Source organism: Papaver somniferum, chromosome 7 (assembly GCF_003573695.1).
Source record: "Papaver somniferum cultivar HN1 chromosome 7, ASM357369v1, whole genome shotgun sequence".
Classification (NCBI taxonomy): Eukaryota; Viridiplantae; Streptophyta; class Magnoliopsida; order Ranunculales; family Papaveraceae; genus Papaver; species Papaver somniferum.
In genome coordinates, this window is record NC_039364.1 from 15,000,070 (window position 1) to 15,027,936 (window position 27,867).

General features: G+C 36.6%; 1 protein-coding gene across 1 annotated transcript; it reads right to left on the bottom strand.

Annotated features, from left to right (window-relative positions):
- LOC113294184 (putative disease resistance protein RGA1) lies at window positions 1-27,867 on the bottom strand. The gene is made up of 2 exons (XM_026542597.1): window positions 27,482-27,867; window positions 1-346 (listed from the first exon to the last, which is right to left on the bottom strand). Exons 1-2 carry the CDS (start codon window positions 27,745-27,747, stop codon window positions 1-3), a joined length of 612 nt encoding a protein of 203 aa, XP_026398382.1. The 5' UTR covers window positions 27,748-27,867.

A 27,867-nucleotide genomic window follows, 5' to 3' on the forward strand; every position in this document is an offset into this window, starting at 1 on the left:
TCAGCTTCCTCCCGTATCATTTTGCAAGAGATTGACTATGTATTCTATGTCCTCATCCCTTCCATAAACTATCGGTTCATCTGGATATGAGGTAGTTTCTCTTTTTCCCAATTGAACATCTGCAGCAATCACGTTAGGATTCAAGTGGAACTTGCTCCTTTGCTCGTAAATTTCATCAAATCGGCGTATGAATTTCTGAACTCTCTTTGCAATTGCACGGCGAGATGATGAGCTTGCTTTGCAACAGAAAACAGAAGGAACAGAATGACTCATAAATTCCTTGATGTTGTTGCACCCGCTACTCGGTTTGAGTATTTCTGATGAACGTCTTAAAGCAGCATCGGTGTTGCTGTTGGAAACAAAGCACTATAATCAAATCACACAAAGAAACCGCTGAGTCGCGTACTAGGTCGCTATCTTTAAGGTGTTTCGCGACTCTGCCTCTTGATTGTGCTAGCAGTCAGTTTTTTGTCGAAACCCTATGGGATAAAACAGCTTATCTCTTTCGATTTCTCTGCACTGAGAAATCGAATCAATAATAACTCTTTCAACAACACTTGCTCAGAAAACTTGACGAAATAAAAATAACGTTCTATATATTCTCTTCCAGAAACCAGTTTTTTTTTTTTATAATCAAAAAAGAATCAATGGAATTAATGGAAAATTAATTTTCGATTAAATGCCAATTAAATTTCTTTGTAACAGCAAAAAAACGGCCGTATTAAAATTTCAACATTAACTGTAATTAATCATGATATAATTATCTTAATACGTTTTGAAAATTTAAGTTAAAAACAGCAAAAAAATTGTTTCTGGATCAGCAGACCTCCCAAGACCCCCAAGGCCCCGCTCCCGGACTAATGTAATATAATATATAGTATAAATAGTATATACCCTAGTGAAATTGTGTGGGGTGGGAATTGAACCCATGCCTATAGTGTGGGAGCTCAAAACAATGCCACCATACTATCTCTCTAACTTTGGCGTATTATTACAAAACTAGCTGGGTTTTTCCCATACTGGAATGTCTGATAACAGACTCTTCAGCCATCCTGCTTCTTCACTAGCTGCTGCTAGTGCCATCAATTCAGCCTCCATCGTAGATTGGGCTATAATTGTCTGTTTCTTTGATCTCCAAGATACAGCGCCCCCAGCAATAGTAAAAACATATCCACTGGTGGCCTTGGAATCATCTGAAAGAGTATTCCAATTAGCATCGCTAAATCCTTCATGGACTGCGGGATGCCTCTTATAGTGTAATCCTAGGTTTGTGGTTCTTTTCAGATACCGCATAACCCTCTCAATAGCATCCCAGTGTTCCAAACTAGGATTACTGGTAAACCTGCACAGAACTCCCACTGCATATGCAATGTCTGGTCTTGTACAATCAGTTGCATAACGCAGACTTCCAATTATACTAGCATATTCAGATTGTCTAACACTTTCTCCAGTGTTCTTAAACAATTTCACATTAGGATCAAACGGAGTACAAGCATGCTTACAATCAAAATATTCATACTTTCTCAGAATTTTTTCAATGTAGTGAGATTGATCCAAACAAATACCACTACTAGTTCTAGTTATTTTGATTCCCAAGATTACACTAGCTTCACCCAAATCTTTCATGTCAAAATTCGAACTAAGCATACCTTTAGTTTCATTGACAACAGATAAATTGGAACCAAATATCAGCAAATCATCCACATACAAGCAAACACACACACACATCATTCTCAAATTTATAATAGATGCATTTGTCACCCTCGTTTATTCTGAAGTTATGTGAAATCATTAAATTATCAAATTTCTCATGCCACTGTTTAGGAGCTTGTTTTAAACCATAAAGGGATTTTTCTAGCTTACATACTTTCTGTTCTTGTCCAGGAATTACAAAACCTTCAGGTTGTTCCATATAAATTTTCTCTTCTATTTCACCATTCAAAAAGGCAGTTTTAACATCCATTTGGTGAATAACAAGATTATGAGCAGCGGCAACAACAATCAAAACACGTATAGATGTTAATCTAGTAACAGGAGAATAAGTATCAAAGAAGTCTAACGTTCTCTCGTTGCCTAAATCCTTTAGGCAACAGTCTAGCTTTGTGCTTCTCTATTGTCCATCAGGCTTAGTTCCTTGTCAAAACCCATTTACAACCTATAGGCTTACAAACCAGGAGGTAAATCTATATACGCCAAGTTCCTTAGACATATGAGAATCCCATTCATTATTACAGCTTCTTGCCAGAAACTAGACCTGCAGAACTGAACGCCTCTTGTAAATTAGAAGGTTCTCCTCTACGGCATAAAATTCAAAATCAGGATCTCTTGTGTCAGTCCTAGCTCTTTTACTCTTCTAGGTTCAACTTCAGTGATCCTAGTTTCTGCTAAGTTCGGTTCTTCTAATCTATGTTCAGAATCAGCTCTAGTAAACACTAGATAAGAACCCCCACTATTACCCCCACTATTTCTAGATTTAAAAGGAAATCTCTTCAAAGAAATCAACATCAATAGATTCAATAATAACCTATTATTAATATCAAAGAACCTATAAGCTTTACTGTTTTGAGCATAACCAATAAAAAACACATTCATAAGCTCTACTTTCTAACTTATGTCTTTTAGGATCAGGTTTTCTAACAAAAGCTAAGACCCCAAACTCTAAAATAAGAGACATTAGGTTTCTATTTCTCCAAAGTTCATAGGAGATATCATGGTTTTATTATTAGGAATGCGGTTCAAAACATGGCAAACAGTCAGCAAACATTCACCCCCCAATGAGAAGCAGCACCAGAGCTAAGCAAACAAGCAACAGTCAATTCAGTAAGAGTACGATTCTTTCTTTCAGCTTTCCCATTCATTTGAGGATTATATGGTGCAGTTCTTTCATGTATAATGCCATTAGTTTGATAAATTTCAGTAAAAGGAGAAGAATCATATTCAGTGCCTCTATCACTACGAAATCTCTTAATTTTCCTACCAAATTGATTTTCAATTTCAGCAATAAAAATCTTAAACTTTTCAATAGCTTCGTTCTTATGGCTCAACAAATAAACATAAGTATAATTAGAACAATCATCAATGAACGTCATGATATACCTCTTGCCATTTCTAGTTAGGATACCTTCATATTCACACAAATCAGAATGTATTAAGTCTAGTGGTTTCGATTCTCTTACAACAGATTTATGTGAAGTCTTGGTTATTTTTGCTTGACTACAGTATTCACATTTTTCAAAATCATTTTCAGAAAATTCAGGGAGGACACCTAACTTACTCATGTTATTTACTAACTTTTTACCCACATGACAAAGCCTACCATGCCAAACATTAAAATTGCAAACCATATAAGCAGAAGAATCAATTTTATTCATAGCATCAACATTAAGCTTAAACATTCCATCAGTAGCATAACCCTTTCCTACAAAATTCTTATTCTTAGTTATAGTGTAAATATCAGACCCAATAGTTTGATACAACCCAGCCTTGTTGAGAAGATAGCCGGAAACAAGGTTTTTCTCATTTCTGGAGTGTGAAGGACATCTTTCAGCATGAGTGTCTTCCCAGAAGTAAACTTCAACTCTACCGTACCAGAACCTTTCACCATAGTGCTGTGGGAGTCTCCCAATAACACTTTCTTGTCCTTGGTTTCAGCATAAGTCTTAAACATGGACCTATCAAAACAACAATGACGCGAAGCACCACTGTCTATCCACCACCCATCAGATCCACCAACCATGTAGAACTCTGGATCAGAGACCATGGCAATTATAACGTCACCCACAGCATTAGCTTGTGCGTTATTCTTTTCCTTGTTAAATCTGCAATTCCTAGCCATGTGGTTTGGTTTATTACAGATATAACAAAGAAATTCAGAATTGGAATTCTGTCCATTTTTCGATGGGTGTTGGTTCTTGTTTTGATTAGGCCTTCCTCCTTTCTTCTGGTTCGGGTTAGGTTTCATATCCCTTTTCTTAGGTTTTAAATTCGGATGAGTCTTATTGTTAGAAACAATGAGAATCTCTTCCTTCTTATCTTGTTTCCGAGCTTCTTCCTCAACCCTGAGCTTAACAATCAAACTTTCAAGAGAAAATTCTTTAGTCTTGTGACGCAAAGTATTACGAAAATCTTTCCAGCTAGGTGGTAACTTGTCAATCATTACAGAAACTTGAAATTGTTCATCAGTTTTCATACCTTCGGCCACAATTTCGTGGTAAATTTTTTGAAGTTCATGAGCCTGTGCAACAACTGATCTATCATCCACCATTTGGTATCTCACATACCGGCTCACAGCATATTTCTTTGAACCCGCTTCCTCGGTGTCATATTTTTTCTGTAATGCATCCCATACATCTTTAGCAGTTTCAAAAGTTGAATAATACTCATATAAATCGTCAGATAATGCATTAAGAATGTAGTTTTTGCAATCAAAGTCATTATCGATCCATTTGTCGATGGCCTTTTGTTTTTCCTCGGGAGTTTGAGAAACAACTTCTTCAACACCACCGGTAGGAGGTGGATCTGTAGCAGCACCACCGCCAGCAGCAACAGCAGCAGTCTTATCAGCAGCAGGTTCCAGGGTTCCAGGATGAACACTCGACACAATCATATGCAGCTTCATCAGTTTGAGATAAAAGAACATCTTCAGCTTCCATCTTCTGAAATGCAACCCTTCAAATTTGAAAGGCTTGTTGGTATCATCAACGCGCTTCTTTTCATTCTCCATAGCAGAAACGTCACCTTAAAATTGTTGGAAACAAAGCACTATAATCAAATACACAAAGAAACCGCTGAGTCGCGTACTAGGTCGCTATCTTTAAGGTGTTTCGCGACTCTGCCTCTTGATTGTGCTAGCAGTCAGTTTTTTGTCGTCGAACCCTATGGGATAAAACAGCTTATCTCTTTCGATTTCTCTGCACTGAGAAATCGAATCAATAATAACTCTTTCAACAACACTTGCTCAGAAAACTTGACGAAATAAAAATAACGTTCTATATTTCTTCCAGAAACCAGTTTTTTTTTTTATAATCAAAAAGAATCAATGGAATTAATGGAAAATTAATTTTCGATTAAATGCCAATTAAATTTCTTTGTAACAGCAAAAAAACGGCCGTATTAAAATTTCAACATTAACTGTAATTAATCATGATATAATTATCTTAATACGTTTTGAAAATTTAAGTTAAAAACAGCAAAAAAATTGTTTCTGGATCAGCAGACCTCCCAAGACCCCCAAGGCCCCGCTCCCGGACTAATGTAATATAATATATAGTATAAATAGTATATACCCTAGTGAAATTGTGTGGGGTGGAATTGAACCCATGCCTATAGTGTGGGAGCTCAAAACAATGCCACCATACTATCTCTCTAACTTTGGCATATTATTACAAAACTAGCTGGGTTTTTCCCATACTGGAATGTCTGATAACAGACTCTTCAGCCATCCTGCTTCTTCACTAGCTGCTGCTAGTGCCATCAATTCAGCCTCCATCGTAGATTGGGCTATAATTGTCTGTTTCTTTGATCTCCAAGATACAGCGCCCCCAGCAATAGTAAAAACATATCCACTGGTGGCCTTGGAATCATCTGAAAGAGTATTCCAATTAGCATCGCTAAATCCTTCAAGGACTGCGGGATGCCTCTTATAGTGTAATCCTAGGTTTGTGGTTCTTTTCAGATACCGCATAACCCTCTCAATAGCATCCCAGTGTTCCAAACTAGGATTACTGGTAAACCTGCACAGAACTCCCACTGCATATGCAATGTCTGGTCTTGTACAATCAGTTGCATAACGCAGACTTCCAATTATACTAGCATATTCAGATTGTCTAACACTTTCTCCAGTGTTCTTAAACAATTTCACATTAGGATCAAACGGAGTACAAGCAGGCTTACAATCAAAATATTCATACTTTCTCAGAATTTTTTCAATGTAGTGAGATTGATCCAAACAAATACCACTACTAGTTCTAGTTATTTTGATTCCCAAGATTACACTAGCTTCACCCAAATCTTTCATGTCAAAATTCGAACTAAGCATACCTTTAGTTTCATTGACAACAGATAAATTGGAACCAAATATCAGCAAATCATCCACATACAAGCAAACAATCACACACACATCATTCTCAAATTTATAATAGATGCATTTGTCACCCTCGTTTATTCTGAAGTTATGTGAAATCATTAAATTATCAAATTTCTCATGCCACTGTTTAGGAGCTTGTTTTAAACCATAAAGGGATTTTTCTAGCTTACATACTTTCTGTTCTTGTCCAGGAATTACAAAACCTTCAGGTTGTTCCATATAAATTTTCTTTATTCACCATTCAAAAAGGCAGTTTTAACATCCATTTGGTGAATAACAAGATTATGAGCAGCGGCAACAGCAATCAAAACACGTATAGATGTTAATCTAGTAACAGGAGAATAAGTATCAAAGAAGTCTACGTTCTCTCGTTGCCTAAATCCTTTAGCAACCAGTCTAGCTTTGTGCTTCTCTATTGTTCCATCAGGCTTTAGTTTCCTTTTCAAAACCCATTTACAACCTATAGGCTTACAACCAGGAGGTAAATCTATTATACGCCAAGTTCCATTAGACATATGAGAATCCCATTCATTATCTACAGCTTCTTGCCAGAAACTAGACTCTGCAGAACTGAACGCCTCTTGTAAATTAGAAGGTTCTTCCTCTACGGCATAAAATTCAAAATCAGGATCTCTTGTGTCAGTCCTAGCTCTTTTACTTCTTCTAGGTTCAACTTCAGTGATCCTAGTTTCTGCACTTCTAGGTTCTTCTAATCTATGTTCAGAATCAGCTCTAGGTAAAACACTAGATAAAGAACCCCCAGATTACCCACTATTTCTAGATTTAAAAGGAAATCTCTCTTCAAAAAATCAACATCAATAGATTCAATAATAACCTTATTTATTAATATCAAAGAACCTATAAGCTTTTACTGTTTTGAGCATAACCAATAAAAACACATTCATAAGCTCTACTTTCTACTTATGTCTTTAGGATCAGGTTTTTCTAACAAAAGCTAAGCAACCCCAAACTCTAAAATAAGAGACATTAGGTTTTCTATTTCTCCAAAGTTCATAGGATATTCAGGTTATTATTAGGAATGGCGGTTCAAAACATGGCAAACAGTCAGCAAACATTCACCCCACCAATGAGAAGCAGCACCAGAGCTAAGCAAACAAGCAACAGTCAATTCAGTAAGAGTACGATTCTTTCTTTCAGCTTTCCCATTCATTTGAGGATTATATGGTGCAGTTCTTTCATGTATAATGCCATTAGTTTGATAAATTTCAGTAAAAGGAGAAGAATCATATTCAGTGCCTCTATCACTACGAAATCTCTTAATTTTCCTACCAAATTGATTTTCAATTTCAGCAATAAAAATCTTAAACTTTTCAATAGCTTCGTTCTTATGGCTCAACAAATAAACATAAGTATAATTAGAACAATCATCAATGAACGTCATGATATACCTCTTGCCATTTCTAGTTAGGATACCTTCATATTCACACAAATCAGAATGTATTAAGTCTAGTGGTTTCGATTCTCTTACAACAGATTTATGTGAAGTCTTGGTTATTTTTGCTTGACTACAGTATTCACATTTTTCAAAATCATTTTCAGAAAATTCAGGGAGGACACCTAACTTACTCATGTTATTTACTAACTTTTTACCCACATGACAAAGCCTACCATGCCAAACATTAAAATTGCAAACCATATAAGCAGAAGAATCAATTTTATTCATAGCATCAACATTAAGCTTAAACATTCCATCAGTAGCATAACCCTTTCCTACAAAATTCTTATTCTTAGTTATAGTGTAAATATCAGACCCAATAGTTTGATACAACCCAGCCTTGTTGAGAAGATAGCCGGAAACAAGGTTCTTTCTCATTTCTGGAGTGTGAAGGACATCTTTCAGCATGAGTGTCTTCCCAGAAGTAAACTTCAACTCTACCGTACCAGAACCTTTCACCATAGTGCTGTGGGAGTCTCCCAATAACACTTTCTTGTCCTTGGTTTCAGCATAAGTCTTAAACATGGACCTATCAAAACAACAATGACGCGAAGCACCACTGTCTATCCACCACCCATCAGATCCACCAACCATGTAGAACTCTGGATCAGAGACCATGGCAATTATAACGTCACCCACAGCATTAGCTTGTGCGTTATTCTTTTCCTTGTTAAATCTGCAATTCCTAGCCATGTGGTTTGGTTTATTACAGATATAACAAAGAAATTCAGAATTGGAATTCTGTCCATTTTTCGATGGGTGTTGGTTCTTGTTTTGATTAGGCCTTCCTCCTTTCTTCTGGTTCGGGTTAGGTTTCATATCCCTTTTCTTAGGTTTTAAATTCGGATGAGTCTTATTGTTAGAAACAATGAGAATCTCTTCCTTCTTATCTTGTTTCCGAGCTTCTTCCTCAACCCTGAGCTTAACAATCAAACTTTCAAGAGAAAATTCTTTAGTCTTGTGACGCAAAGTATTACGAAAATCTTTCCAGCTAGGTGGTAACTTGTCAATCATTACAGAAACTTGAAATTGTTCATCAGTTTTCATACCTTCGGCCACAATTTCGTGGTAAATTTTTTGAAGTTCATGAGCCTGTGCAACAACTGATCTATCATCCACCATTTGGTATCTCACATACCGGCTCACAGCATATTTCTTTGAACCCGCTTCCTCGGTGTCATATTTTTTCTGTAATGCATCCCATACATCTTTAGCAGTTTCAAAAGTTGAATAATACTCATATAAATCGTCAGATAATGCATTAAGAATGTAGTTTTTGCAATCAAAGTCATTATCGATCCATTTGTCGATGGCCTTTTGTTTTTCCTCGGGAGTTTGAGAAACAACTTCTTCAACACCACCGGTAGGAGGTGGATCTGTAGCAGCACCACCGCCAGCAGCAACAGCAGCAGCTTATCAGCAGCAGTCTTATCAGCAGCAGGTTCCAGGGTTCCAGGATGAACACTCGACACAATCATATGCAGCTTCATCAGTTTGAGATAAAAGAACATCTTCAGCTTCCATCTTCTGAAATGCAACCCTTCAAATTTGAAAGGCTTGTTGGTATCATCAACGCGCTTCTTTTCATTCTCCATAGCAGAAACGAATCACCTTAAAATTGTTGGAAACAAAGCACTATAATCAAATCACACAAAGAAACCGCTGAGTCGCGTACTAGGTCGCTATCTTTAAGGTGTTTCGCGACTCTGCCTCTTGATTGTGCTAGCAGTCAGTTTTTTGTCGAAACCCTATGGGATAAAACAGCTTATCTCTTTCGATTTCTCTGCACTGAGAAATCGAATCAATAATAACTCTTTCAACAACACTTGCTCAGAAAACTTGACGAAATAAAAATAACGTTCTATATATTCTCTTCCAGAAACCAGTTTTTTTTTTTATCAAAAAAGAATCAATGGAATTAATGGAAAATTAATTTTCGATTAAATGCCAATTAAATTTCTTTGTAACAGCAAAAAAACGGCCGTATTAAAATTTCAACATTAACTGTAATTAATCATGATATAATTATCTTAATACGTTTTGAAAATTTAAGTTAAAAACAGCAAAAAAATTGTTTCTGGATCAGCAGACCTCCCAAGACCCCCAAGGCCCCAAGGCCCCGCTCCCGGACTAATGTAATATAATATATAGTATAAATAGTATATACCCTAGTGAAATTGTGTGGGGTGGGAATTGAACCCATGCCTATAGTGTGGGAGCTCAAAACAATGCCACCATACTATCTCTCTAACTTTGGCATATTATTACAAAACTAGCTGGGTTTTTCCCATACTGGAATGTCTGATAACAGACTCTTCAGCCATCCTGCTTCTTCACTAGCTGCTGCTAGTGCCATCAATTCAGCCTCCATCGTAGATTGGGCTATAATTGTCTGTTTCTTTGATCTCCAAGATACAGCGCCCCCAGCAATAGTAAAAACATCCACTGGTGGCCTTGGAATCATCTGAAAGAGTATTCCAATTAGCATCGCTAAATCCTTCAAGGACTGCGGGATGCCTCTTATAGTGTAATCCTAGGTTTGTGGTTCTTTTCAGATACCGCATAACCCTCTCAATAGCATCCCAGTGTTCCAAACTAGGATTACTGGTAAACCTGCACAGAACTCCCACTGCATATGCAATGTCTGGTCTTGTACAATCAGTTGCATAACGCAGACTTCCAATTATACTAGCATATTCAGATTGTCTAACACTTTCTCCAGTGTTCTTAAACAATTTCACATTAGGATCAAACGGAGTACAAGCAGGCTTACAATCAAAATATTCATACTTTCTCAGAATTTTTTCAATGTAGTGAGATTGATCCAAACAAATACCACTACTAGTTCTAGTTATTTTGATTCCCAAGATTACACTAGCTTCACCCAAATCTTTCATGTCAAAATTCGAACTAAGCATACCTTTAGTTTCATTGACAACAGATAAATTGGAACCAAATATCAGCAAATCATCCACATACAAGCAAACAATCACACACACATCATTCTCAAATTTATAATAGATGCATTTGTCACCCTCGTTTATTCTGAAGTTATGTGAAATCATTAAATTATCAAATTTCTCATGCCACTGTTTAGGAGCTTGTTTTAAACCATAAAGGGATTTTTCTAGCTTACATACTTTCTGTTCTTGTCCAGGAATTACAAAACCTTCAGGTTGTTCCATATAAATTCCTCTTCTATTCACCATTCAAAAGGCAGTTTTAACATCCATTTGGTGAATAACAAGATTATGAGCAGCGGCAACAGCAATCAAAACACGTATAGATGTTAATCTAGTAACAGGAGAATAAGTATCAAAGAAGTCTACGTTCTCTCGTTGCCTAAATCCTTTAGCAACCAGTCTAGCTTTGTGCTTCTCTATTGTTCCATCAGGCTTTAGTTTCCTTTTCAAAACCCATTTACAACCTATAGGCTTACAACCAGGAGGTAAATCTATTATACGCCAAGTTCCATTAGACATATGAGAATCCCATTCATTATCTACAGCTTCTTGCCAGAAACTAGACTCTGCAGAACTGAACGCCTCTTGTAAATTAGAAGGTTCTTCCTCTACGGCATAAAATTCAAAATCAGGATCTCTTGTGTCAGTCCTAGCTCTTTTACTTCTTCTAGGTTCAACTTCAGTGATCCTAGTTTCTGCACTTCTAGGTTCTTCTAATCTATGTTCAGAATCAGCTCTAGGTAAAACACTAGATAAAGAACCCCCACTATTACCCCCACTATTTCTAGATTTAAAAGGAAATCTCTCTTCAAAGAAATCAACATCAATAGATTCAATAATAACCTTATTATTAATATCAAAGAACCTATAAGCTTTACTGTTTTGAGCATAACCAATAAAAACACATTCATAAGCTCTACTTTCTAACTTATGTCTTTTAGGATCAGGTTTTCTAACAAAAGCTAAGCAACCCCAAACTCTAAAATAAGAGACATTAGGTTTTCTATTTCTCCAAAGTTCATAAGGAGATATCATGGTTTTATTATTAGGAATGCGGTTCAAACATGGCAAACAGTCAGCAAACATTCACCCCACCAATGAGAAGCAGCACCAGAGCTAAGCAAACAAGCAACAGTCAATTCAGTAAGAGTACGATTTTTTCTTTCAGCTTTCCCATTCATTTGAGGATTATATGGTGCAGTTCTTTCATGTATAATGCCATTAGTTTGATAAATTTCAGTAAAAGGAGAAGAATCATATTCAGTGCCTCTATCACTACGAAATCTCTTAATTTTCCTACCAAATTGATTTTCAATTTCAGCAATAAAAATCTTAAACTTTTCAATAGCTTCGTTCTTATGGCTCAACAAATAAACATAAGTATAATTAGAACAATCATCAATGAACGTCATGATATACCTCTTGCCATTTCTAGTTAGGATACCTTCATATTCACACAAATCAGAATGTATTAAGTCTAGTGGTTTCGATTCTCTTACAACAGATTTATGTGAAGTCTTGGTTATTTTTGCTTGACTACAGTATTCACATTTTTCAAAATCATTTTCAGAAAATTCAGGGAGGACACCTAACTTACTCATGTTATTTACTAACTTTTTACCCACATGACAAAGCCTACCATGCCAAACATTAAAATTGCAAACCATATAAGCAGAAGAATCAATTTTATTCATAGCATCAACATTAAGCTTAAACATTCCATCAGTAGCATAACCCTTTCCTACAAAATTCTTATTCTTAGTTATAGTGTAAATATCAGACCCAATAGTTTGATACAACCCAGCCTTGTTGAGAAGATAGCCGGAAACAAGGTTCTTTCTCATTTCTGGAGTGTGAAGGACATCTTTCAGCATGAGTGTCTTCCCAGAAGTAAACTTCAACTCTACCGTACCAGAACCTTTCACCATAGTGCTGTGGGAGTCTCCCAATAACACTTTCTTGTCCTTGGTTTCAGCATAAGTCTTAAACATGGACCTATCAAAACAACAATGACGCGAAGCACCACTGTCTATCCACCACCCATCAGATCCACCAACCATGTAGAACTCTGGATCAGAGACCATGGCAATTATAACGTCACCCACAGCATTAGCTTGTGCGTTATTCTTTTCCTTGTTAAATCTGCAATTCCTAGCCATGTGGTTTGGTTTATTAGAGATATAACAAAGAAATTCAGAATTGGAATTCTGTCCATTTTTCGATGGGTGTTGGTTCTTGTTTTGATTAGGCCTTCCTCCTTTCTTCTGGTTCGGGTTAGGTTTCATATCCCTTTTCTTAGGTTTTAAATTCGGATGAGTCTTATTGTTAGAAACAATGAGAATCTCTTCCTTCTTATCTTGTTTCCGAGCTTCTTCCTCAACCCTGAGCTTAACAATCAAACTTTCAAGAGAAAATTCTTTAGTCTTGTGACGCAAAGTATTACGAAAATCTTTCCAGCTAGGTGGTAACTTGTCAATCATTACAGAAACTTGAAATTGTTCATCAGTTTTCATACCTTCGGCCACAATTTCGTGGTAAATTTTTTGAAGTTCATGAGCCTGTGCAACAACTGATCTATCATCCACCATTTGGTATCTCACATACCGGCTCACAGCATATTTCTTTGAACCCGCTTCCTCGGTGTCATTTTTTTCTGTAATGCATCCCATACATCTTTAGCAGTTTCAAAAGTTGAATAATACTCATATAAATCGTCAGATAATGCATTAAGAATGTAGTTTTTGCAATCAAAGTCATTATCGATCCATTTGTCGATGGCCTTTTGTTTTTCCTCGGGAGTTTGAGAAACAACTTCTTCACACCACCGGTAGGAGGTGGATCTGTAGCAGCACCACCGCCAGCAGCAACAGCAGCAGCCTTATCAGCAGCAGTCTTATCAGCAGCAGGTTCCAGGGTTCCAGGATGAACACTCGACACAATCATATGCAGCTTCATCAGTTTGAGATAAAAGAACATCTTCAGCTTCCATCTTCTGAAATGCAACCCTTCAAATTTGAAAGGCTTGTTGGTATCATCAACGCGCTTCTTTTCATTCTCCATAGCAGAAACGAATCACCTTAAAATTGTTGGAAACAAAGCACTATAATCAAATCACACAAAGAAACCGCTGAGTCGCGTACTAGGTCGCTATCTTTAAGGTGTTTCGCGACTCTGCCTCTTGATTGTGCTAGCAGTCAGTTTTTGTCGAAACCCTATGGGATAAAACAGCTTATCTCTTTCGATTTCTCTGCACTGAGAAATCGAATCAATAATAACTCTTTCAACAACACTTGCTCAGAAAACTTGACGATAAAAATAACGTTCTATATATTCTCTTCCAGAAACCAGTTTTTTTTTTTATAATCAAAAAGAATCAATGGAATTAATGGAAAATTAATTTTCGATTAAATGCCAATTAAATTCTTTGTAACAGCAAAAAACGGCCGTATTAAAATTTCAACATTAACTGTAATTAATCATGATATAATTATCTTAATACGTTTTGAAAATTTAAGTTAAAAACAGCAAAAAAATTGTTTCTGGATCAGCAGACCTCCCAAGACCCCCAAGGCCCCAAGGCCCCGCTCCCGGACTAATGTAATATAATATATAGTATAAATAGTATATACCCTAGTGAAATTGTGTGGGGTGGGAATTGAACCCATGCCTATAGTGTGGGAGCTCAAAACAATGCCACCATACTATCTCTCTAACTTTGGCATATTATTACAAAACTAGCTGGGTTTTTCCCATACTGGAATGTCTGATAACAGACTCTTCAGCCATCCTGCTTCTTCACTAGCTGCTGCTAGTGCCATCAATTCAGCCTCCATCGTAGATTGGGCTATAATTGTCTGTTTCTTTGATCTCCAAGATACAGCCCCCAGCAATAGTAAAAACATATCCACTGGTGGCCTTGGAATCATCTGAAAGAGTATTCCAATTAGCATCGCTAAATCCTTCAAGGACTGCGGGATGCCTCTTATAGTGTAATCCTAGGTTTGTGGTTCTTTTCAGATACCGCATAACCCTCTCAATAGCATCCCAGTGTTCCAAACTAGGATTACTGGTAAACCTGCACAGAACTCCCACTGCATATGCAATGTCTGGTCTTGTACAATCAGTTGCATAACGCAGACTTCCAATTATACTAGCATATTCAGATTGTCTAACACTTTCTCCAGTGTTCTTAAACAATTTCACATTAGGATCAAACGGAGTACAAGCAGGCTTACAATCAAATATTCATACTTTCTCAGAATTTTTTCAATGTAGTGAGATTGATCCAAACAAATACCACTACTAGTTCTAGTTATTTTGATTCCCAAGATTACACTAGCTTCACCCAAATCTTTCATGTCAAAATTCGAACTAAGCATACCTTTAGTTTCATTGACAACAGATAAATTGGAACCAAATATCAGCAAATCATCCACATACAAGCAACAATCACACACACATCATTCTCAAATTTATAATAGATGCATTTGTCACCCTCGTTTATTCTGAAGTTATGTGAAATCATTAAATTATCAAATTTCTCATGCCACTGTTTAGGAGCTTGTTTTAAACCATAAAGGGATTTTTCTAGCTTACATACTTTCTGTTCTTGTCCAGGAATTACAAAACCTTCAGGTTGTTCCATATAAATTTCCTCTTCTAGTTCACCATTCAAAAAGGCAGAGTTTTAACATCCATTGGTGAATAACAAGATTATGAGCAGCGGCAACAGCAATCAAAACACGTATAGATGTTAATCTAGAAGCAGAGAATAGTATCAAAGAAGTATACGTTCTCTCGTTGCCTAAATCCTTTAGCAACCAGTCTAGCTTTGTGCTTCTCTATTGTTCCATCAGGCTTTAGTTTCCTTTTCAAAACCCATTTACAACCTATAGGCTTACAACCGGAGGTAAATCTATACGCCAAGTTCCATTAGACATATGAGAATCCCATTCATTATCTACAGCTTCTTGCCAGAAACTAGACTCTGCAGAACTGAACGCCTCTTGTAAATTAGAAGGTTCTTCCTCTACGGCAAAATTCAAAATCAGGATCTCTTGTGTCAGTCCTAGCTCTTTACTTCTTCTAGGTTCAACTTCAGTGATCCTAGTTTCTGCACTTCTAGGTTCTTCTAATCTATGTTCAGAATCAGCTCTAGGTAAAACACTAGATAAAGAACCCCCACTATTACCCCCATATTTCTAGATTTAAAGGAAATCTCTATCTTCAAAGAAATAAATACATCAATAGATTCAATAAACCTATTATTATTTATCAAAGAACCTATAAGCTTTACTGTTTTGAGCATAACCAATAAAAACAACATTCATAAGCTTACTTTCTTAAACTTATGTTTTAGGATCAGGTTTCTAACAAAAGCTAAGCAACCCCAAACTCTAAAATAAGAGACATTAGGTTTTCTATTTCTCCAAAGTTCATAAGGAGATATCATGGTTTTATTATAGAGAATGCGGTTTCAAAAACATGGCAAACAGTCAGCAAACATTCACCCCACCAATGAGAAGCAGCACAGAGCTAAGCAAACAAGCAACAGTCAATTCAGTAAGAGTACGATTTTTCTTTCAGCTTTCCCATTCATTTGAGGATTATATGGTGCAGTTCTTTCATGTATAATGCCATTAGTTTGATAAATTTCAGTAAAAGGAGAAGAATCATATTCAGTGCCTCTATCACTACGAAATCTCTTAATTTTCCTACCAAATTGATTTTCAATTTCAGCAATAAAAATCTTAAACTTTTCAATAGCTTCGTTCTTATGGCTCAACAAATAAACATAAGTATAATTAGAACAATCATCAATGAACGTCATGATATACCTCTTGCCATTTCTAGTTAGGATACCTTCATATTCACACAAATCAGAATGTATTAAGTCTAGTGGTTTCGATTCTCTTACAACAGATTTATGTGAAGTCTTGGTTATTTTTGCTTGACTACAGTATTCACATTTTTCAAAATCATTTTCAGAAAATTCAGGGAGGACACCTAACTTACTCATGTTATTTACTAACTTTTTACCCACATGACAAAGCCTACCATGCCAAACATTAAAATTGCAAACCATATCAGAAGAATCAATTTTATTCATAGCATCAACATTAAGCTTAAACATTCCATCAGTAGCATAACCCTTTCCTACAAAATTCTTATTCTTAGTTATAGTGTAAATATCAGACCCAATAGTTTGATACAACCCAGCCTTGTTGAGAAGATAGCCGGAAACAAGGTTCTTTCTCATTTCTGGAGTGTGAAGGACATCTTTCAGCATGAGTGTCTTCCCAGAAGTAAACTTCAACTCTACCGTACCAGAACCTTTCACCATAGTGCTGTGGGAGTCTCCCAATAACACTTTCTTGTCCTTGGTTTCAGCATAAGTCTTAAACATGGACCTATCAAAACAACAATGACGCGAAGCACCACTGTCTATCCACCACCCATCAGATCCACCAACCATGTAGAACTCTGGATCAGAGACCATGGCAATTATAACGTCACCCACAGCATTAGCTTGTGCGTTATTCTTTTCCTTGTTAAATCTGCAATTCCTAGCCATGTGGTTTGGTTTATTAGAGATATAACAAAGAAATTCAGAATTGGAATTCTGTCCATTTTTCGATGGGTGTTGGTTCTTGTTTTGATTAGGCCTTCCTCCTTTCTTCTGGTTCGGGTTAGGTTTCATATCCCTTTTCTTAGGTTTTAAATTCGGATGAGTCTTATTGTTAGAAACAATGAGAATCTCTTCCTTCTTATCTTGTTTCCGAGCTTCTTCCTCAACCCTGAGCTTAACAATCAAACTTTCAAGAGAAAATTCTTTAGTCTTGTGACGCAAAGTATTACGAAAATCTTTCCAGCTAGGTGGTAACTTGTCAATCATTACAGAAACTTGAAATTGTTCATCAGTTTTCATACCTTCGGCCACAATTTCGTGGTAAATTTTTGAAGTTCATGAGCCTGTGCAACAACTGATCTATCATCCACCATTTGGTATCTCACATACCGGCTCACACATATTTCTTTGAACCCGCTTCCTCGGTGTCATATTTTTTCTGTAATGCATCCCATACATCTTTAGCAGTTTCAAAAGTTGAATAATACTCATATAAATCGTCAGATAATGCATTAAGAATGTAGTTTTTGCAATCAAAGTCATTATCGATCCATTTGTCGATGGCCTTTTGTTTTTCCTCGGGAGTTTGAGAAACAACTTCTTCAACACCACCGGTAGGAGGTGGATCTGTAGCAGCACCACCGCCAGCAGCAACAGCAGCAGTCTATCATCAGCAGGTTCCAGGGTTCCAGGATGAACACTCGACACAATCATATGCAGCTTCATCAGTTTGAGATAAAAGAACATCTTCAGCTTCCATCTTCTGAAATGCAACCCTTCAAATTTGAAAGGCTTGTTGGTATCATCAACGCGCTTCTTTTCATTCTCCATAGCAGAAACGAATCACCTTAAAATTGTTGGAAACAAAGCACTATAATCAAATCACACAAAGAAACCGCTGAGTCGCGTACTAGGTCGCTATCTTTAAGGTGTTTCGCGACTCTGCCTCTTGATTGTGCTAGCAGTCAGTTTTTTGTCGAAACCCTATGGGATAAAACAGCTTATCTCTTTCGATTTCTCTGCACTGAGAAATCGAATCAATAATAACTCTTTCAACAACACTTGCTCAGAAAACTTGACGAAATAAAAATAACGTTCTATATATTCTCTTCCAGAAACCAGTTTTTTTTTTTATAATCAAAAAGAATCAATGGAATTAATGGAAAATTAATTTTCGATTAAATGCCAATTAAATTTCTTTGTAACAGCAAAAAAACGGCCGTATTAAAATTTCAACATTAACTGTAATTAATCATGATATAATTATCTTAATACGTTTTGAAAATTTAAGTTAAAAACAGCAAAAAAATTGTTTCTGGATCAGCAGACCTCCCAAGACCCCCAAGGCCCCAAGCCCGCTCCCGGATAATGTAATATATATAGTATAAATAGTATATACCCTAGTGAAATTGTGTGGGGTGGGAATTGAACCCATGCCTATAGTGTGGGAGCTCAAAACAATGCCACCATACTATCTCTCTAACTTTGGCATATTATTACAAAACTAGCTGGGTTTTTCCCATACTGGAATGTCTGATAACAGACTCTTCAGCCATCCTGCTTCTTCACTAGCTGCTGCTAGTGCCATCAATTCAGCCTCCATCGTAGATTGGGCTATAATTGTCTGTTTCTTTGATCTCCAAGATACAGCGCCCCCAGCAATAGTAAAAACATATCCACTGGTGGCCTTGGAATCATCTGAAAGAGTATTCCAATTAGCATCGCTAAATCCTTCAAGGACTGCGGGATGCCTCTTATAGTGTAATCCTAGGTTTGTGGTTCTTTTCAGATACCGCATAACCCTCTCAATAGCATCCCAGTGTTCCAAACTAGGATTACTGGTAAACCTGCACAGAACTCCCACTGCATATGCAATGTCTGGTCTTGTACAATCAGTTGCATAACGCAGACTTCCAATTATACTAGCATATTCAGATTGTCTAACACTTTCTCCAGTGTTCTTAAACAATTTCACATTAGGATCAAACGGAGTACAAGCAGGCTTACAATCAAAATATTCATACTTTCTCAGAATTTTTTCAATGTAGTGAGATTGATCCAAACAAATACCACTACTAGTTCTAGTTATTTTGATTCCCAAGATTACACTAGCTTCACCCAAATCTTTCATGTCAAAATTCGAACTAAGCATACCTTTAGTTTCATTGACAACAGATAAATTGGAACCAAATATCAGCAAATCATCCACATACAAGCAAACAATCACACACACATCATTCTCAAATTTATAATAGATGCATTTGTCACCCTCGTTTATTCTGAAGTTATGTGAAATCATTAAATTATCAAATTTCTCATGCCACTGTTTAGGAGCTTGTTTTAAACCATAAAGGGATTTTTCTAGCTTACATACTTTCTGTTCTTGTCCAGGAATTACAAAACCTTCAGGTTGTTCCATATAAATTTCCTCTTCTAGTTCACCATTCAAAAAGGCAGTTTTAACATCCATTTGGTGAATAACAAGATTATGAGCAGCGGCAACAGCAATCAAAACACGTATAGATGTTAATCTAGTAACAGGAGAATAAGTATCAAAGTCTACGTTCTCTCGTTGCCTAAATCCTTTAGCAACCAGTCTAGCTTTGTGCTTCTCTATTGTTCCATCAGGCTTTAGTTTCCTTTTCAAAACCCATTTACAACCTATAGGCTTACAACCAGGAGGTAAATCTACTATACGCCAAGTTCCATTAGACATATGAGAATCCCATTCATTATCTACAGCTTCTTGCCAGAAACTAGACTCTGCAGAACTGAACGCCTCTTGTAAATTAGAAGGTTCTTCCTCTACGGCATAAAATTCAAAATCAGGATCTCTTGTGTCAGTCCTAGCTCTTTTACTTCTTCTAGGTTCAACTTCAGTGATCCTAGTTTCTGCACTTCTAGGTTCTTCTAATCTATGTTCAGAATCAGCTCTAGGTAAAACACTAGATAAAGAACCCCCACTATTACCCCCACTATTTCTAGATTTAAAAGGAAATCTCTCTTCAAAGAAATCAACATCAATAGATTCAATAATAACCTTATTATTAATATCAAAGAACCTATAAGCTTTACTGTTTTGAGCATAACCAATAAAAACACATTCATAAGCTCTACTTTCTAACTTATGTCTTTTAGGATCAGGTTTTCTAACAAAAGCTAAGCAACCCCAAACTCTAAAATAAGAGACATTAGGTTTTCTATTTCTCCAAAGTTCATAAGGAGATATCATGGTTTTATTATTAGGAATGCGGTTCAAAACATGGCAAACAGTCAGCAAACATTCACCCCACCAATGAGAAGCAGCACCAGAGCTAAGCAAACAAGCAACAGTCAATTCAGTAAGAGTACGATTCTTTCTTTCAGCTTTCCCATTCATTTGAGGATTATATGGTGCAGTTCTTTCATGTATAATGCCATTAGTTTGATAAATTTCAGTAAAAGGAGAAGAATCATATTCAGTGCCTCTATCACTACGAAATCTCTTAATTTTCCTACCAAATTGATTTTCAATTTCAGCAATAAAAATCTTAAACTTTTCAATAGCTTCGTTCTTATGGCTCAACAAATAAACATAAGTATAATTAGAACAATCATCAATGAACGTCATGATATACCTCTTGCCATTTCTAGTTAGGATACCTTCATATTCACACAAATCAGAATGTATTAAGTCTAGTGGTTTCGATTCTCTTACAACAGATTTATGTGAAGTCTTGGTTATTTTTGCTTGACTACAGTATTCACATTTTTCAAAATCATTTTCAGAAAATTCAGGGAGGACACCTAACTTACTCATGTTATTTACTAACTTTTTACCCACATGACAAAGCCTACCATGCCAAACATTAAAATTGCAAACCATATAAGCAGAAGAATCAATTTTATTCATAGCATCAACATTAAGCTTAAACATTCCATCAGTAGCATAACCCTTTCCTACAAATTCTTATTCTTAGTTATTGTAAATATCAGACCCAATAGTTTGATACAACCCAGCCTTGTTGAGAAGATAGCCGGAAACAAGGTTCTTTCTCATTTCTGGAGTGTGAAGGACATCTTTCAGCATGAGTGTCTTCCCAGAAGTAAACTTCAACTCTACCGTACCAGAACCTTTCACCATAGTGCTGTGGGAGTCTCCCAATAACACTTTCTTGTCCTTGGTTTCAGCATAAGTCTTAAACATGGACCTATCAAAACAACAATGACGCGAAGCACCACTGTCTATCCACCACCCATCAGATCCACCAACCATGTAGAACTCTGGATCAGAGACCATGGCAATTATAACGTCACCCACAGCATTAGCTTGTGCGTTATTCTTTTCCTTGTTAAATCTGCAATTCCTAGCCATGTGGTTTGGTTTATTACAGATATAACAAAGAAATTCAGAATTGGAATTCTGTCCATTTTTCGATGGGTGTTGGTTCTTGTTTTGATTAGGCCTTCCTCCTTTCTTCTGGTTCGGGTTAGGTTTCATATCCCTTTTCTTAGGTTTTAAATTCGGATGAGTCTTTTGTTAGAAACAATGAGAATCTCTTCCTTCTTATCTTGTTTCCGAGCTTCTTCCTCAACCCTGAGCTTAACAATCAAACTTTCAAGAGAAAATTCTTTAGTCTTGACGCAAAGTATTACGAAAATCTTTCCAGCTAGGTGGTAACTTGTCAATCATTACAGAAACTTGAAATTGTTCATCAGTTTTCATACCTTCGGCCACAATTTCGTGGTAAATTTTTTGAAGTTCATGAGCCTGTGCAACAACTGATCTATCATCCACCATTTGGTATCTCACATACCGGCTCACAGCATATTTCTTTGAACCCGCTTCCTCGGTGTCATATTTTTTCTGTAATGCATCCCATACATCTTTAGCAGTTTCAAAAGTTGAATAATACTCATATAAATCGTCAGATAATGCATTAAGAATGTAGTTTTTGCAATCAAAGTCATTATCGATCCATTTGTCGATGGCCTTTTGTTTTTCCTCGGGAGTTTGAGAAACAACTTCTTCAACACCACCGGTAGGAGGTGGATCTGTAGCAGCACCACCGCCAGCAGCAACAGCAGCAGTCTTATCAGCAGCAGGTTCCAGGGTTCCAGGATGAACACTCGACACATATGCAGCTTCATCAGTTTGAGATAAAAGAACATCTTCAGCTTCCATCTTCTGAAATGCAACCCTTCAAATTTGAAAGGCTTGTTGGTATCATCAACGCGCTTCTTTTCATTCTCCATAGCAGAAACGAATCACCTTAAAATTGTTGGAAACAAAGCACTATAATCAAATCACAAAAAACCGCTGAGTCGCGTACTAGGTCGCTATCTTTAAGGTGTTTCGCGACTCTGCCTCTTGTTGCTAGCAGTCAGTTTTTTGTCGAAACCCTATGGGATAAAACAGCTTATCTCTTTCGATTTCTCTGCACTGAGAAATCGAATCAATAATAACTCTTTCAACAACACTTGCTCAGAAAACTTGACGAAATAAAAATAACGTTCTATATATTCTCTTCCAGAAACCAGTTTTTTTTTTTATAATCAAAAAGAATCAATGGAATTAATGGAAAATTAATTTTCGATTAAATGCCAATTAAATTTCTTTGTAACAGCAAAAAAAACGGCCGTATTAAAATTTCAACATTAACTGTAATTAATCATGATATAATTATCTTAATACGTTTTGAAAATTTAAGTTAAAAACAGCAAAAAAATTGTTTCTGGATCAGCAGACCTCCCAAGACCCCCAAGGCCCCAAGGCCCGCTCCCGGACTAATGTAATATAATATATAGTATAAATAGTATATACCCTAGTGAAATTGTGTGGGGTGGAATTGAACCCATGCCTATAGTGTGGGAGCTCAAAACAATGCCACCATACTATCTCTCTAACTTTGGCATATTATTACAAAACTAGCTGGGTTTTTCCCATACTGGAATGTCTGATAACAGACTCTAGCTCAGCCATCCTGCTTCTTCACTAGCTGCTGCTAGTGCCATCAATTCAGCCTCCATCGTAGATTGGGCTATAATTGTCTGTTTCTTTGATCTCCAAGATACAGCGCCCCCAGCAATAGTAAAAACATATCCACTGGTGGCCTTGGAATCATCTGAAAGAGTATTCCAATTAGCATCGCTAAATCCTTCAAGGACTGCGGGATGCCTCTTATAGTGTAATCCTAGGTTTGTGGTTCTTTTCAGATACCGCATAACCCTCTCAATAGCATCCCAGTGTTCCAAACTAGGATTACTGGTAAACCTGCACAGAACTCCCACTGCATATGCAATGTCTGGTCTTGTACAATCAGTTGCATAACGCAGACTTCCAATTATACTAGCATATTCAGATTGTCTAACACTTTCTCCAGTGTTCTTAAACAATTTCACATTAGGATCAAACGGAGTACAAGCAGGCTTACAATCAAAATATTCATACTTTCTCAGAATTTTTTCAATGTAGTGAGATTGATCCAAACAAATACCACTACTAGTTCTAGTTATTTTGATTCCCAAGATTACACTAGCTTCACCCAAATCTTTCATGTCAAAATTCGAACTAAGCATACCTTTAGTTTCATTGACAACAGATAAATTGGAACCAATATCAGCAAATCATCCACATACAAGCAAACAATCACACACACATCATTCTCAAATTTATAATAGATGCATTTGTCACCCTCGTTTATTCTGAAGTTATGTGAAATCATTAAATTATCAAATTTCTCATGCCACTGTTTAGGAGCTTGTTTTAAACCATAAAGGGATTTTTCTAGCTTACATACTTTCTTTGTTCTTGTCCAGGAATTACAAAACCTTCAGGTTGTTCCATATAAATTTCCTCTTCTAGTTCACCATTCAAAAAGGCAGTTTTAACATCATTTGGTGAATAACAAGATTATGAGCAGCGGCAACAGCAATCAAAACACGTATAGATGTTAATCTAGTAACAGAGAATAAGTATCAAAGAAGTCTACGTTCTCTCGTTGCCTAAATCCTTTAGCAACCAGTCTAGCTTTGTGCTTCTCTATTGTTCCATCAGGCTTTAGTTTCCTTTTCAAAACCCATTTACAACCTATAGGCTTACAACCAGGAGGTAAATCTACTATACGCCAAGTTCCATTAGACATATGAGAATCCCATTCATTATCTACAGCTTCTTGCCAGAAACTAGACTCTGCAGAACTGAACGCCTCTTGTAAATTAGAAGGTTCTTCCTCTACGGCATAAAATTAAAATCAGGATCTCTTGTGTCAGTCCTAGCTCTTTTACTTCTTCTAGGTTCAACTTCAGTGATCCTAGTTTCTGCACTTCTAGGTTCTTCTAATCTATGTTCAGAATCAGCTCTAGGTAAAACACTAGATAAAGAACCCCCACTATTACCCCCACTATTTCTAGATTTAAAAGGAAATCTCTCTTCAAAGAAATCAACATCAATAGATTCAATAATAACCTTATTATTAATATCAAAGAACCTATAAGCTTTACTGTTTTGAGCATAACCAATAAAAACACATTCATAAGCTCTACTTTCTAACTTATGTCTTTTAGGATCAGGTTTTCTAACAAAAGCTAAGCAACCCCAAACTCTAAAATAAGAGACATTAGGTTTTCTATTTCTCCAAAGTTCATAAGGAGATATCATGGTTTTATTATTAGGAATGCGGTTCAAAACATGGCAAACAGTCAGCAAACATTCACCCCACCAATGAGAAGCAGCACCAGAGCTAAGCAAACAAGCAACAGTCAATTCAGTAAGAGTACGATTCTTTCTTTCAGCTTTCCCATTCATTTGAGGATTATATGGTGCAGTTCTTTCATGTATAATGCCATTAGTTTGATAAATTTCAGTAAAAGGAGAAGAATCATATTCAGTGCCTCTATCACTACGAAATCTCTTAATTTTCCTACCAAATTGATTTTCAATTTCAGCAATAAAAATCTTAAACTTTTCAATAGCTTCGTTCTTATGGCTCAACAAATAAACATAAGTATAATTAGAACAATCATCAATGAACGTCATGATATACCTCTTGCCATTTCTAGTTAGGATACCTTCATATTCACACAAATCAGAATGTATTAAGTCTAGTGGTTTCGATTCTCTTACAACAGATTTATGTGAAGTCTTGGTTATTTTTGCTTGACTACAGTATTCACATTTTTCAAAATCATTTTCAGAAAATTCAGGGAGGACACCTAACTTACTCATGTTATTTACTAACTTTTTACCCACATGACAAAGCCTACCATGCCAAACATTAAATTGCAAACCATATAAGCAGAAGAATCAATTTTATTCATAGCATCAACATTAAGCTTAAACATTCCATCAGTAGCATAACCCTTTCCTACAAAATTCTTATTCTTAGTTATAGTGTAAATATCAGACCCAATAGTTTGATACAACCCAGCCTTGTTGAGAAGATAGCCGGAAACAAGGTTCTTTCTCATTTCTGGAGTGTGAAGGACATCTTTCAGCATGAGTGTCTTCCCAGAAGTAAACTTCAACTCTACCGTACCAGAACCTTTCACCATAGTGCTGTGGGAGTCTCCCAATAACACTTTCTTGTCCTTGGTTTCAGCATAAGTCTTAAACATGGACCTATCAAAACAACTGACGCGAAGCACCACTGTCTATCCACCACCCATCAGATCCACCAACCATGTAGAACTCTGGATCAGAGACCATGGCAATTATAACGTCACCCACAGCATTAGCTGTGCGTTATTCTTTTCCTTGTTAAATCTGCAATTCCTAGCCATGTGGTTTGGTTTATTACATATATAACAAAGAAATTCAGAATTGGAATTCTGTCCATTTTTCGATGGGTGTTGGTTCTTGTTTTGATTAGGCCTTCCTCCTTTCTTCTGGTTCGGGTTAGGTTTCATATCCCTTTTCTTAGGTTTTAAATTCGGATGAGTCTTATTGTTAGAAACAATGAGAATCTCTTCCTTCTTATCTTGTTTCCGAGCTTCTTCCTCAACCCTGAGCTTAACAATCAAACTTTCAAGAGAAAATTCTTTAGTCTTGTGACGCAAAGTATTACGAAAATCTTTCCAGCTAGGTGGTAACTTGTCAATCATTACAGAAACTTGAAATTGTTCATCAGTTTTCATACCTTCGGCCACAATTTCGTGGTAAATTTTTTGAAGTTCATGAGCCTGTGCAACAACTGATCTATCATCCACCATTTGGTATCTCACATACCGGCTCACAGCATATTTCTTTGAACCCGCTTCCTCGGTGTCATATTTTTTCTGTAATGCATCCCATACATCTTTAGCAGTTTCAAAAGTTGAATAATACTCATATAAATCGTCAGATAATGCATTAAGAATGTAGTTTTTGCAATCAAAGTCATTATCGATCCATTTGTCGATGGCCTTTTGTTTTTCCTCGGGAGTTTGAGAAACAACTTCTTCAACACCACCGGTAGGAGGTGGATCTGTAGCAGCACCACCGCCAGCAGCAACAGCAGCAGTCTTATCAGCAGCAGGTTCCAGGGTTCCAGGATGAACACTCGACACAATCATATGCAGCTTCATCAGTTTGAGATAAAAGAACATCTTCAGCTTCCATCTTCTGAAATGCAACCCTTCAAATTTGAAAGGCTTGTTGGTATCATCAACGCGCTTCTTTTCATTCTCCATAGCAGAAACGAATCACCTTAAAATTGTTGGAAACAAAGCACTATAATCAAATCACACAAAGAAACCGCTGAGTCGCGTACTAGGTCGCTATCTTTAAGGTGTTTCGCGACTCTGCCTCTTGATTGTGCTAGCAGTCAGTTTTTTGTCGAAACCCTATGGGATAAAACAGCTTATCTCTTTCGATTTCTCTGCACTGAGAAATCGAATCAATAATAACTCTTTCAACAACACTTGCTCAGAAAACTTGACGAAATAAAAATAACGTTCTATATATTCTCTTCCAGAAACCAGTTTTTTTTTTTTATAATCAAAAAAGAATCAATGGAATTAATGGAAAATTAATTTTCGATTAAATGCCAATTAAATTTCTTTGTAACAGCAAAAAAACGGCCGTATTAAAATTTCAACATTAACTGTAATTAATCATGATATAATTATCTTAATACGTTTTGAAAATTTAAGTTAAAAACAGCAAAAAAATTGTTTCTGGATCAGCAGACCTCCCAAGACCCCCAAGGCCCCGCTCCCGGACTAATGTAATATAATATATAGTATAAATAGTATATACCCTAGTGAAATTGTGTGGGGTGGGAATTGAACCCATGCCTATAGTGTGGGAGCTCAAAACAATGCCACCATACTATCTCTATAACTTTGGCATATTATTACAAAACTATGTTTTTAAATATATACCCCAACAGTTGCACTCATCCAAGAAGTCTTCAACATCATAAGTAGCACCTTTGAGCTTTCTTAGCCAATCACATATTGGTTTGTCCGTAAGTTGCTTCTCTTCAGCATCCTCGATGACAGCTTTGATTGCTGATATTGTATCAAGGAGACGTTGGAACTCGTCGTTGACTCCAGAAATGAGACTGAATTCGCTTGCCACAATTGATCCTAGGCTGTCAAATACAGTTCCAAGAAGTGGTTCTACTAAAACTTGAAGAGCTGTTGAAGCAGCCATATGAAAATATATTGAGTTAATTTGCAAGCAAGTTTTTTCTGGGTATAGATGATTGATGATCTGATAGATGAAGTGAGGGAGAGTGGTAAAGGAGCAAGGTCTACAATTTAGCCTGTTAAG

Bases quoted from the DNA above. Each gene is read 5' to 3' on its own strand.
- LOC113294184 (XM_026542597.1), bottom strand. From the start codon at position 27,747: ATGGCTGCTTCAACAGCTCTTCAAGTTTTAGTAGAACCACTTCTTGGA. The intron at 347-27,481 runs CTGTTGGGGTAT...TTCCAACAGCAA, and splicing joins GACTTCTTGGATGAGTGCAA to CACCGATGCTGCTTTAAGAC.